General features: G+C 40.5%; 2 protein-coding genes across 2 annotated transcripts in view; one reads left to right on the top strand and one right to left on the bottom strand.

The window, feature by feature from the left end:
* Window positions 1-1472: 1472 nt before the first annotated feature.
* On the bottom strand, window positions 1473-8246 carry srd5a1 (steroid-5-alpha-reductase, alpha polypeptide 1 (3-oxo-5 alpha-steroid delta 4-dehydrogenase alpha 1)). Its single transcript, XM_056398809.1, has 5 exons — window positions 7512-8246; window positions 6982-7148; window positions 5546-5647; window positions 2975-3125; window positions 1473-2868 (listed from the first exon to the last, which is right to left on the bottom strand). The coding sequence occupies exons 1-5, from the start codon at window positions 7946-7948 to the stop codon at window positions 2802-2804; spliced, it is 924 nt and encodes a 307-aa protein (XP_056254784.1). The 5' UTR covers window positions 7949-8246; the 3' UTR covers window positions 1473-2801.
* A 102-nt stretch (window positions 8247-8348) lies between these two features.
* The window catches only part of nsun2 (NOP2/Sun RNA methyltransferase 2), an 11117-nt gene continuing 5473 nt past the window's right edge, over window positions 8349-13992 (top strand). The window contains exons 1-11 of the mRNA XM_056398808.1: window positions 8349-8709; window positions 9534-9691; window positions 10229-10333; window positions 10421-10526; window positions 10746-10817; window positions 10983-11067; window positions 11234-11426; window positions 12063-12137; window positions 12373-12503; window positions 13211-13284; window positions 13443-13573. Of these exons, the coding sequence (XP_056254783.1) occupies window positions 8644-8709; window positions 9534-9691; window positions 10229-10333; window positions 10421-10526; window positions 10746-10817; window positions 10983-11067; window positions 11234-11426; window positions 12063-12137; window positions 12373-12503; window positions 13211-13284; window positions 13443-13573 (1196 nt within the window). The 5' untranslated portion in view covers window positions 8349-8643. The remainder of the gene's footprint in view (window positions 8710-9533; window positions 9692-10228; window positions 10334-10420; window positions 10527-10745; window positions 10818-10982; window positions 11068-11233; window positions 11427-12062; window positions 12138-12372; window positions 12504-13210; window positions 13285-13442; window positions 13574-13992) is intronic.

Genomic DNA, 13992 nt, shown 5'->3' with positions numbered 1-13992 from the left:
ATATATAAACAGAGACATGGCTGGAAAAGTCAACAACATGCTCACAGGCATAACAGTAATAGCGGATAATATTAAGGGGGCAAGCAGTTGTCTGAGGCTGCATGTTGAATGGTAATGAGGCCGCAGCATTTTCTAGATATTTAACCCACATTAGAGGAAAGTTGCAGTTACACTGTTATATCAACAGCTACATCTCTACACGAGCATATTGCCTGTGGTGTGTCAGACTCTCTATGGGGTTGTGTACAGTATAACGAGGACACGACTACAATGGACCAAGTGAATATCATCCAACTGCAGAGCAGCAGCTCCCGCGAGTCCGGAACAGTAAATCTGGACCATAGACTTTGATCCAGAGCCGCAGTTCCAGTCAACCTGCGGCACCTACAGACAAGAAGAGTAACAACAATAGTTTAGACCTGAGGATGTAGACATACCAATGTGTGCCACCTACAGGCAAGGAAAAACATTCCTTAATTGTCACACTTGCACCACCAACAGGCAATCAGTGCATTAGCTGTACTTTAATTAATTAATTTTTTTACAGATGCTATTAGTGTTAATATTTGAGGCTTTACATTTGTTTTTCATGTATGTCTTTTCTACACATCTCGTTTAGTTTTTATTTAAATTTTTTTTTAACCTATTTTAAACCAGCCAACCAACCAATTGGAGCATGAGGACAAAAAGGGATAAAAAATAAAAGTTACACTGTAATTTCTGCAAGGTTCTGTAATAGCTGCTTAATATTTAAACTATAAATATTGCTGTTGATTGAAATCATTTATATTCAGAGCAGGCATCTCTGTATTGGTCTAGTGGCAAAAAAACTAACATCCATGCATGTTTGGACAGAAGTATAAACCATAAACTCATTAACAAAATATTTAAAAAGCCACCATTTGGTGTTCTATAGCCACAACTTGATTTCTCAAAGCCACTTGAGCACCCATGTACTTTACATTAGATGTTATAAAGAACATTAAAACTGCAGCTGTGACTCTCTTTGTCTGAAGGTGGCGCAAGTCTATCTTTGCCTGTGGGAGGAGACACTGCAGGCCTTAACTGTTGCTTTTCTTTCTTTTACGTGGGATAGGTTGACATGTGTATATTATTAGGGAGCAGCTCCCCCTGTGGAGTACCTGCTGCCTGCATGAATGAATGTGTGAGTTTGAGAATTACAAGCCATTTCATTGAGTTGGTTTGCATATAAAAAGTATATCCACTGGTGTCTGGCTGAAGATGAATGGTATTAAAGTCAGATGGCAGTCTCAGTAAATACTGGCCATGTAATATAGTGATGCAATTACACAAAGCGTGGATAAAGAAGATACAGAGAGGAAATAGCCTGGAAGAGAAAGAGAGAGAGAGAGACAGCGTGGATCTTCGACATGAAGGATGTCACTCTGTATGGCCTTCAGCAACACACAGCCAGATGCAGCGGCCTTACTATTTATTGATTACACCCTGTGTAAAAATGATGACAAAATACGTTTATTTTCAATACAATACATTTTTTTAAATTTACAGTGACACGACCTTGGCTATGACAGGTGTTGTAGAAATGTCCTCCACCGGGACAGAGAGCTGATGAGTTATGGGAAGAAACTGCAGCCAGCACTTTATGGAATAGGTACATTAGTGAGCCAGTGTTTTTCACTTGTATATGAATGTAAGTTGTGAAAGATTTTTACCAAAGTGAAGTGATAATTGCACTTGTTTCCAGTCTAAACCTATTTTGTAAATGTTAGGCACATTAGTAACTACAAAATAAGACATGATTCCAGATAAGTCCTAACTCATGTCAGCAAGATTGTTTGGCTCATGGTAAACATGAGTATCAAACAGTAGAAAAGCAAAAGAGATGTTATCATAAATGTCACATGTACATACATGTTCCTGTTTCCACATACTTCTTCATCAGTTCTTCTTCTTTACTCTCTTTCTAAGAACTGCTGACAAGAGTGATGTGTTGAGGCAACACTCTCCTCTTCTCATTTCAGGCATGGGTGAGTTATTGAGGGCCATGCTTGATCTTCATTTGATTTCCCTGCAGCCCAGTAGATGGGGACAGGCCTGCTACTGTCTTGGTCTTTATAGGACAGAGATGCAGTTACCTTTCGTTCCAAAGTGGCTTCTCTATCAGGAGTTTCAGATGATGAGGCAGCTAGATAATTCTCTCTGATGACACCCAGAGCAAAAAGAGGCAGGGAAATGTGTTGAGAGTTAATCCAAGGTCCCTTTTTCATCTATTTAATTCGAATGGATGTTAAAAAGATAGTTTTGCAACAGATGACTCTTGGGGACGAATGAAAACTTTAAATGTCTGCTTTGCATTTCCTAGTTTATGTTCCATCTGGGAGAATATGCAGATCAGCATAGAAGTCTTAAACTGTTTACTGCTGGCGCAGAGTGTTATAAATCCACTGTATTGCTGTTGAGCTATGCTCCAATCACTGTCTTATTTCCTCTGGAGGAGCGCTAAACGTTGCCTCTTCTGCAAGCACACCACTTCCAGTATATTCAGTTCATGGTTGCTGAAGTTTGTTGGTGCTTTATGGACATTATTACCAATGTAATGGCAACAATAAAAATCTTTTTAAGATGATGGCTTTTAACTGTTGCTTGCTTGCAGCTCAGAAGAGATCATTTACAAGCATGCAACCTGTGCTTCAGTCTGTTCTCAGTGAAAAAAAGTATCTTCAAGGTTTGTTCACACATCAGAGCTTTCCTAATTGAGGAAAAATTATGAGAATGTTCTTCTCAGCTGTTACAGTACCTTTTTCTGGTTTCAAGTATTTTTAGAATAAGAAAGGAATCAAGGCCTTCCTGCTTTTCGGGTAGTCTTCAAACTTAGCATGGTACCATCTACAGAGAGAAGAAGAAGGAAGAGCCATTTTCTTCTATTATTACAAATGTGCGATACACTCCATGCAAACCTGCTAACTCTGTGTGTGTGTGTTATTATTCTTACTTGTGGTGGGCCACAGCCCTGCTGGTGAGGACCACTGTGGTAAAGATGGCAAAGGCTGAGCTGTGAACAGAATATCCAGCCAGAGCAAACCCTGCCCACTCTGTTATCTCTCCCAAGAAGTTGGCTCCAGACACATATTCAAACATTCCACCTGTGGGTGGAAGACACAGGAATTAGGACAGGTATGCTTAACCTTTTATATGTTCACTGAAGCAAAAAGCCCTTTTTTTCTTACTCTGGAACCAAATTTAAAAACTATGGATTTTCACCTACTGCAATTCAACATGTAACTTAGTGACTACTGACACTTCCACTATCTCTTAGTGTAATTTTGAGTCTACATGCTGTTTAAAAAATTAAAGGGCATCCACACAGCTCAGTCCACACTGACCATAGATGGCTGAGCACTCACTATTTGACTACAGGCCATGTACACGGTAGTGCTGCTACCCTCTATGCGAAAATGGCAGATTCTTGGCTGAGGGGATTACAGACGTGCCTGGAAGTTCATTTGGAGAAACACAGCTCACAGCTTCCTCCTGCTTCGCTTTCTCCACTTTATTTTCCTTAAGAATCCGGGATGGATTGTTTTAATAGGTTCACCGCAAGTTCAAGCTCAAGGTGCCATTGTTGTGACTATGTTCTTAGTCCGGGGAGCCGCTCTCTTTTGTGAACCTGTTATGATTACTGATTCATTTAGCAAAGTAAAAATCCAACGTATGGTTTGAATAAGCCCATTATGTGACCTAAAAAAGAAGCGATGCAGATCTTACTTTACTTTCCATACTGCCCTCAAGGCTATTTGCCAAAAAGTATTTGGAGAATGGCCAAAATCTTATTTACCCAACCCCTGCTTACATCTCACAGAATGTGCATACACTCTCACACAGTAAAGGTCATACACTCTAAAAATGTCCACAGTTAAAACATTATGTTCAGTCTGTTTTGGTGATGTTTGAGCTATGAGTGTAAATAAGTAGTTGACCTAGCCTTTAAAACTTCTCACTTATGTTTTTAAATATCAACACTTAAATTTAGCTTACGTTTGTCTAGAACCAGTTAAATTAAACCTGTGCAAGCCAGCGCAGTCAACTGTTGTCAGTGTTAATAATCTTGTACCATTAATTTTCATTTTCTAGTTATAAACAGAGTAATACACCCTATCATTCTTTGTTTCAAAGGAACAGTTTGTCATTTGGCTTGTTCATACCTTATGTCCATTCAATATGAATCTGGGTCAGGCAGCCAGTTAGCTTAGCATAAAGACTAGAAACAAGGGGAAACAGCTAGCCTGGCTTGAAAGTAACAAAATTCTATCTACCAGCACCTCTAAAGTGCTAATATGTACAAAAAAACAACTTGGCACCAACTGAGCCTGGCAGCTTCACACTGATGACAAGTCTGCATGAAGTCACTGCTCACAGCCAAGACACAGTCCAGCCCATAAAATCATAAATTGCCATTTTTAGTGGGGATTCTGCTGCCTTTGCTCATAGCCCAGCTAGCTTTAGCGCCCCACCCCCACCTCGCGTTTTCAGTCTTACTGCTAAACTAAGATAAAGGTCTGACTGGCTCCTGCTTCATACTAAATTCACAGATATGAGAGTGGTATTGATCTTATCATCTAACTTTCAACAAAAGAGAGAGAATACATGTAAGTCCTTTCTCTGTACTGTCACCAGTTTTGAAATTATTTGCAGCCAAGCTGGCAAAATTATTTCACTGTCTCTTGAAAAATAAGTATTTAAAGTAATAACATGGACAATTTTTTTTTTTTTTTTTTTTTTACAGTCCATAGGCTGAGTGCTTTATATAGCATGAATCATGAATCAGTCTGGCCATGACATGTAGAAACATATAATGTACAGTGTACAGTGTAGACTTGGCTTGCTGTCTAACATGATTACTATCAATGCTGTGTGGTTTAGAAAATGTCTATGTCTGTGTCAGCTAAAGCAAAAGTACACACACCAACACTACATGTATTGTGAGTGACTTACACACAAGCTGAGTTTGGACTATATCAGAGTCCAAAGAACCTTTTTATACACTAATGTAAGGGCTCACAGAGGGCAAGGCAGAGAAGAAAAGATAACTAGTGACAACCTGTGATTCTGCTTACGGTGTGATTCTGTATAATCATGTGACCACACTGGAAAATTAGCATCTAGTGAGACCGCGGTGTCCTGTGCCATGTGATTACTGCTGTCTTGACTTTGTCACTCCACAGCAGTGACGGAAAAAGTATTCAAACTGTAGACCTCAGTAAAAATAACAACATGTTGTAAAATGTGCCTTTAACAGTAAATGTCACGCATTCAGAATTTAAAATACTCCCTCTGAATGATAGTCCCCTTCAGATGGTAGAAGTTGAGTATTTAATGTGAGATCCTGGCAGCACCAGTAACTTATAACTGCAGCCATCAGATACAGTACATGTAAGTGTTAAAGTGCAAACATGTAGTGGAGTAAAAGTTGAATATGAAGTCTCTGAAAGTCAGATGTACTGTACTTGTTCGCTGTGGTGAGAAAACTCATTAGTTCCAGTGTTTTCATGACTAAAGAGCTTACCTGTGGGAATCTTGTAACCAGTCTCTCCGGGCTTTCTCAGGTTCCTCAGGATGTGGTCAGAATGCACATTCACCAGCCAGCCGAAAAACCACAGTACAGACCCTGGAGACGAACCAACCAAAAGCTGCTTTAGCACGAGATTTTACTGACCAACAGACAGACAGCCAAGCTATATTTTTAAAAGCTACAGCATCTATTCACAGTATTCAGTCAGGATTCATGTGAGATTTTGCTGCTGTGACCTTGAAAATCTATTTTCTCAGTCAACTTCTTGCTGATTAAGCTATATCTGAATCAAATCAAATGATAGTTGAACTGATAGTTGCTTATTTTGCCAGGCCCCTGTCGATCAAATCTGGTGAAAACACAGCCACACAGTCCTGATGAAGGACATTTTGCTGAGTTTATGAGTGTTAAATTAAATAAGAATGTTTTTTTTTTTTCAAAAATATTTAAAAATATTTCCACACTACATGAATACAGTTTCATCATGTTTTTGTAAAAACAGTCTGTTTTGGTTGGTCCTATTGTGGCTATGGCCTGAAATATACACTGGTCAGCCAAAACATTAATGTTGTGCACGGTACATATAGAAAAATGGGATATAAATTTATCAGTAGGTCAGTAAGAAATATATTTGTTTCAATGTCAATTGCACTCTCAAGGGTTGGTAGTAAAATGTTGAAAATTAATTTCAAGTTTTATTTCTTATTTAATTCTTAAAAGTAATTTTTCACATTGGATGCAGGGATTGATAGGGACTGTAAGGGGAGTGGAGCAACAGCAACAAAGGAAAAATATGTATTCTGAATTGACAGATCCCCTCGTTTGCTTGATCAGCAAGAGGAGCCAAAACTTCTGCTGAGCACTTTAGAGAATTTAAAAAAGCATGAGAGGCACCTGCAGTGGAGCAAAAGCCAAAAGAGGAAAATGATAAGAAAGATAAAAGAGTTTCAAAGTCTGCTATGTTTTAGTCTTGCCATTTCATTTAAGAGAAAGAGAAGGGTAGGGGAAATAAGAGGGGGAGAAGGAGGAGCTGGGCGAGATGGTAAGAGGTAGGGAGCGTGTTATTATCCTGACTGTGCATCTTACTCAGTTCCTCTCTTGACATGTAAACCATTAAACCATTCATTAAACATATTCATCGAGAACTGCTTTTATATATTGTTGTTTGTTATGAAGTTACTGGTACTTTTAGTAGTTTATTGACCAAGTATTTTTTTTCAGTTTGGTACTACTTACAATTAATTAAGTAATCAATTAATCTTGTGAGAGTTTATGCCAAACCAGATCTACTTTACACTGAAAAAGGTTGGCAACTCTATTTGGATTCATCCCTTGTTATCTTCCTGTCACAGACAAGCTTTTGTGCAAATAAAACAATTCTCGTGTTAGTTCCCTTGTAGAAAGAGGAGTAGCAGACACAGAACACCTACCAGCGATGAAGCATGGATGTGTAACCCAATATGCAGGGTACTCAGCGTAATGGCTCAAGTATCTGATCTGCATGTAGCCATTGTACAGGCAGAAAACAAAGGCCAGGGCGAATGAGGCAAATGGTGTCGATTTACCACCTCGGATTAAAAATGGATAAATAAGGGATCTGCAGCAGAACAAAAAAAAAATTAATTTGCACAACCTATTATTAAAAATACATGCTTTGAAATACTGACATTGATACTTAACTAGTACTAGTGGCACTGTATAAAATGAAATGCACCTTTTGAGATTATTCTTGTTATTCTTACTGTGTCTATTATCAAATAACATATTCAAATATTCATCAGCTTATTGGATGGGAGGGGCTGAAGGTCTTCACTGGCAACATTAGCTGAATATTAGTCTCGCATAGCCAGACCTATCCTGCCGGCGCTGGAGAGCATGTCGACCATTAGCTCAACATTAGCTGAACATTAACACTTCAGTGGATCCAGGTGTAAAGGTTTGACTGATGGTGGTTACCTACCTCTGGATATAGTGGCAGAAATACATGGCAATGAGCAGCTGATTGGGCAACAGTGAGGTTTTCGCAGAGGAGGTCGAAACTACCAGACACAGAGGCACAAGGAAAGCGGGCATCTCCTGAACGAACCAGGCAAACCTGACATTAACTGGAAATCCATATTTGCTGCTAGCATATCGTCCGTACGGGACATTTTCGAAGAGCAACGTAACCAAAGTGCAGGCTGCCATGAAAACCATAAAGTAAGCCATACGGTCCAAAATGTACAGCTCCTCCTCCTCCGAGGAGAAGAGACTGGAAAGGAGAGCGTCCATGACGGCGGGAGAGTTAAAACTACAAAAGAAAAAAAGGGAAACAGTGTAAATGTAGCCAATATTTGGAACAATATGAGAGTGTGGGGTATCACTAGCTAACACTGCAACGGATGGTATACAGTACATGCACGCGACCCCACTTTCCCCATCCCCATCAGCTCGGACCAATCACAATGCCTGAACAGATACGGTATCGAATCTTATCAACCAATCAAAATGTTCGGATTTACATAGAAGTCATTCAATGTGGTGTGGCTTCTGATGTCACTGATAAATATTCATAAATCAATTTACATATATTACATGTTGTAGACGTTGACCTGGTTACCTGGTTGACAAGAAAAGTGTACACTTGTACCCTAGTAATGTTACATTCAAGCTGGAATAAACACAGTCCTAATAATGTAAAAAAAAAAAAAAAAAAAAAAAAAGAAAAAAAAGAAGAAGAAGTAAACGATTTTTTTTTTATGCGAATCTCGTTCAGTGTAATAAGTAAATATAGCGCTAAAGCGATTAAAAGCAAAATCATATTTTGGGGTGAAAATGTTTCTGAAATCGAACGAAATATCCCGAACTGCCCCGAAGGTGTTTTTTTTTTTTTTGTTTTTTTTTATGTCAGGCAGATTTCGTGGCCACCTTGAGAGGTCCTGATTCACGTGCGTCAGAGGCAACACGTTTCGAGGATACACAGCACAGCGTAGCACTGCATCCTCAAACGCTCAGTAGATTTACATTTTATCCGAGTTGCAGGTCACGTTTCTCTGCATCCACCCATTACGTCGTTCCACAGACTTTTCTCCAGAGTTGTGTGCTTTTCCAAGATGGGGAAAAGAAGCAGGCAGCGGCAGAAAAACCAGACTGCCGGCAGGGACAGCAGAGACAACGCTGTAAGATTTACACTTCTGCTGCTGCAACTCTTGCTAGTATGAGTTGCTCAGCCAGGCCACATATCAGCACCTGTATTTAAATGTAGTTAATGCGAATGGAGCCGAGGCTAAGTCAGGGATTTTTTGGAGGGTGGTTATCTTTACTAACCTTATACAGTCATGTTGCCATGACACTGTGTAACATCTGCAACACCAGAGAGCTTTACCGTTAGCTACCCTTAATTAAGATATTTTCTAAGCCATATGGGTGACCAACCTCTATCACCTTTATAATCTCAACCCACATTTGTACTTATTTTTTTCTTGTCGGTAGAGATTGTGAGGCTTTGCCAGACTTAGCTCAGAAATGTATTGATGTTACATGGCCATGCGTACAAGTAAGGAAACGTTGGTTTAAACTCCAAAAAGTAATTGAAATAAGTACTAGTTTGTTGATTACTAAAGGCCGAATTGATGATTAGACCATACTAAAATGTAAGAGATCTTATGTCATGTTCTACACGTTGTCTATCCTTGACCACGAGCAAGAAAAAATTAAATTGACACATTTTTGAATGACATTTAATGTAACCATTTCAAATGATTTCATCTCCATTTATTGGTGCTTTTCTGGTTATTCTGTACACCAGTTCAAATAGTCATTATACACTCAGCTGCCAGTTTATTAGATACGCCAAGCTAAAACTAATGCAGTCTAATACAACAGTATAATTTATCATAGGACTGTTGTATTAGACTGCATTAGTGTGAGCCAGGTTTACCCAATAAACTGGCAGTTGAGTGTATATGGCCCTGTACTAATGACCACACATCCTTGTGTTCAGGGCTGGGGAGCTGGCTATGCTGACATTGTCAAGGAGAATAAGCTTTTCGAGCACTACTACAAGGAGCAAGGCCTGGTGCCTGAGGGAGAGTTTGAACAGTTTATGGAGGCAATGAGGGAACCGCTGCCAGCAACCATCCGCATCACCGGATACAAGAGGTCAGCTGGACATATTTATAACCTGGATTCATACTCTTTGTCTTGTGCATGCTAGAAATAAAGCAAGAGGCTGTCAAATATACATGCCTCTGCTCACTGGTAAATGTACACACGATAATAATTCAAGGCTTTTCTGAATTATTAAGGTCACTAATAAATTATTACCCGGTCAGGGGCTCACATCGTCAGCCTTATATTTAGATGTAGGGTAGGTGATGAGAGAAGGTTAGATTTGGTAATTTAGCTGTTAAATGAGAAGGCTTATGCTTTGTAGCTGAATTTGTACAATGCTTTTAATAGCTTGCCATCAGACAGCAGCAAGTGATGACAGAAAAGCCTCATATAAAAGACTAAGGCAAGAATGAAAGTTGATGTGTTGGAAGTAAATCTGCAACTTTGCTCATTTTTATCATATGTTACAGCCTATTAACCCTGCAGGCTCTTGACCTAAGGTCTCCCACTGCTGCTTGACGCAAATATTTGTAGCTACTTCACTTACCATATGCCATATTTCTGCACCTCTCTGCCTTGATCCAGCCACGCCAAGGAGATCCTCCACTGTCTGAAGGAAAAATACTTCAAGGATATTCAGGAGCTGGAGATCGATGGCCAGAAGATCGAGGCTCCACAGGCTCTGAGCTGGTAAGGTCTCACATGGTTTACCCAACGCTGAAAGGCATCACATATTCAAACCTGAAACTCAGTACGCACCGTGTCTGTCTTCTCCAGGTATCCCGATGATCAGGCCTGGCACACTAACATGAGCAGGAAAATCATCAGGAAGTCTCCGCTGCTGGAGAAGTTCCACCAGTTTCTGGTCAGCGAGACGGAGTCTGTGAGTGTAACACAAACCAAACACAATATTTAATAGAAATACCTGTGACCCTGTTAAAGGCCGTGGCAAAGAAGTTAACTCATCACAGGAGCATTGCAGGTTTGAATATTGTCTGTGTTCACCCTGGATAGGGAGTTGAAAAAACACAGAGAAAACAAAATGTCAGAAGTTGTCAGAGAAATGAAGAGGCCGCTGTAATTTTTATGTCTGTCCTTGCAGGGGAATATCAGTCGACAGGAGGCTGTCAGTATGATCCCTCCTCTGCTCCTGAAGATTGAGCCCCACCACAAGGTAAAAAAAGAGCTGCCTTCTTTTGAAGGTTAAATCTGCCAGTACTTAATGCATTTTCTTTCTTTTTTTTGGTTATTTTATTTTCTTCCTTTGGGCCCTTGGAAACAGCTGTGCTTATAAAAAGAACTTTGTTTGAAGTACTGATGCGCATGTATTTGTGTGCAGATTCTGGACATGTGCGCAGCTCCAGGGTCGAAAACAGCCCAGCTGATTGAGATGCTCCATGCTGACATGGATGTGCCATTTCCAGGTAAGAAGCACACGTTTGAACCTGAATAGATATTATGATCACTGATATATTTATATGAAATTTAAAATACTACACAATATAATTTAACAGGCATTTAACAGTGTTCCCGGCCACTGTGACCCTGCATTAACCGTTTGTAATTCTAATCTACGCCTCCATCTACCAGAGGGCTTTGTAATTGCCAACGACGTGGACAACAAGCGCTGCTACCTGTTGGTGCACCAGGCCAAGCGTCTCAACAGCCCCTGCATCATGGTGGTCAACCACGATGCGTCCTGCATCCCCACGCTGCATATCAACTCGGACGGCAAGAAAGACGTCCTCTTCTACGATCGCATTCTGTGTGACGTGCCCTGTAGGTCAGTAAACAGCCGCAGGGCGTGCCTGCACTGATGGGTGCTACAGCGCTGCAGGAGAGTTGGGAAATGTGATGAGGAAGTGGATAAAAACAAAAATATGGTTGATGCGCGCTGCTGTATGTGTGGGTGTTTGCCTGCAGAGGTGACAGACAGAGATGTCTGTCGAATTCAAGATATCTACAGGTCCTTTATATATGGTTGTTATTAATGTTTTACTATTTATTTTCTTTATGTTTCTGTACGGGATAAGTGGTCAATCATGCATCCACATCATACATGGAATTACCCTGGTGTATGCCTGCTTCACTTTAAGCCTAGTGTCATTTTGTGGTCAAAGCAGAACTGCGTTAGTTTGCAATTGCTGTGAGCAGCAGGGTCTACAGCCTGAGTTTGGCCAGCTGCAGTGCTGGAGCCAGGAGTCCCTGCCAAACACAACAGAGGGAGAGGAAGAAAAGCAGTAATGAAGACAGAGGCAGGCAGCAGTGATGTTAGCAGTCAGCTAAAGCCCGGCATTTAGACAGTTTGTGCTTTGCACACTTTTTTTTTTTTTTTTTTTTTTGCCTGGTGGTTTCGGCACCTCGGGCCAAACTGGGAATATGTCTGAGTGTTGCTGATGTTTGCTCTGTGTTTCTACAGCGGGGACGGCACCATGAGGAAGAACATAGACGTGTGGAAGAAATGGACGACTAGCAACAGCCTGCACCTCCACGGGTGAGTGGGAAGAGTGTGTGCTCCTATTTCCGTGACAACACAGGATTTCATGCACTTGTGTGGTAGACTAAATTGACTAAACAACAAGGGAATGGAGTGTGTTTCTTTGGGTGCTAATTAGAAAAGTTGGCTGTATTACAGTTTTTGTGTGTGTGTGTGTGTGTGTGTGTGTGTGTGTGTGTGTGTGTGTGTGTGTGTGTGTATATATGTGTGTGTGTGTGTGCACTTTCACCAGGCTCCAGCTGCGGATTGCAGTGCGCGGGGTTGAACAGCTGGCTGTGGGAGGGAGGATGGTCTACTCCACCTGTTCACTCAACCCTATAGAGGACGAAGCTGTCATAGCGGCACTGCTGGAGAAGAGCGAAGGTAACGAACACACACAAACGCTCACAGCGAACACAACTTCAGCCATATGTGTTCAACTTTTCTTTTTCAAATCAAAGTTCAATTTTAGTTTTGTTTCATGCAGAAAGTTTTGACTTTAATCCCTGTTACTTTATGCTTTGTGCTGCAGCTAACAGTTCTTTTTATTATCCCTTAATTTCTCTGTTATTTTTTCAGTTAATCAGTAAATGTTGGTCCATAAACGTTAGCATTCATCACATTGGCTGATTTATTTATTTGTTGGTTTGAAAGCTGATTTATAATTAAAACACAACACTTCACCCAAGTACTTAATATATAAAATATGTTTTCTTAATGTATATTTTGAATAATTAGATTGTTACACAATAATAATGTGATGCTCTGTGTAGTGTTATAGTGTAACGAAACCTAAGCGAGTGTCCATAGTGACCACATTCAGAAAACATCTCCTACGAGATCGTATTTTTATATGAATGTGAACTTCAGGAAACACAAGATGATTTCTGGCCTTTCTATATCTTTTAAATTTGAACAGATCACTTCCTTATTGCTTAAACGTGTGAGGTCAGAAGCTGTAGACCCTCCACCAGAAATTCACTTAAAACTGGCTAAATATGTCAAAACATGTGATATGAAAATTATATCTAAATATAACCCCTCAGTCTTTTGCTGCCAAGTTGTAATGGCTCTTCCGTACACATTGCCAGGAGCACTGGAGCTGGCCGACAGCTCCGCTGACCTGCCAGGGCTGAAGTGGATGCCTGGGGTCACTTCCTGGAAGGTACTGGAATGTTTAGTCTTTGGCAGTCACTGCAACAAGCCGACCGCAGCCATGAAGGAAGGCAGTGTTTAGGTCATGGAAGCGTTTCAGCTTCAATGTCAGACTGAATGTTTTTTAGCTCAGTGTTGTGACTGTGGATTGTGCACTTTCCTCTGTAGCTGATGACCAAAGACGGCCAGTGGTTCTCGGACTGGTCCGAGGTTCCAAGCAGTCGGCACACACAGATCCGTCCCACCATGTTCCCACCAAAAGAACCAGAGAAACTGGCGAACATGCATCTGGAGAGATGGTATGTGTGTACACACACACACACACACACACACACACACACACACTGAAAGTTTGTTCTGTTAATAAAGTGTGAAGGATTTTGTTTACGACTTGTAATTTCCTCTCAGACCCTAATCTTTAAGTCTGTGTATGGTTGACTTGGTTCTGACAGCGCTGACTAAAGGCTCTATAGCCAAAGCCAAAGTTTGACACCCCTGTGGGAGCCGAAATAATCAGTGTACTCTGTTGGTGAGTTCAGTAGCAAGAGGGTGATTTATAAAATAAAAAAAAAAAAGATTTACTCATCTATTAAAGTTCTAATAAAAGACCCATCCGATGCACTTAAACCCTTTCCCCTCTAAACCCTGATCTTAATACAGCTAATTTTTCTCATCCTTTCATCCTTGTGAAAGAATTTTCTTCTCACAAGAGCAGGAA

The sequence above is a fragment of the Seriola aureovittata genome, chromosome 16, assembly GCF_021018895.1.
Source record: "Seriola aureovittata isolate HTS-2021-v1 ecotype China chromosome 16, ASM2101889v1, whole genome shotgun sequence".
Taxonomy (NCBI): Eukaryota; Metazoa; Chordata; class Actinopteri; order Carangiformes; family Carangidae; genus Seriola; species Seriola aureovittata.
The sequence above is the reverse complement of the archived record's forward strand: the minus strand, read 5'-3'. Positions and strand labels throughout refer to the sequence as shown.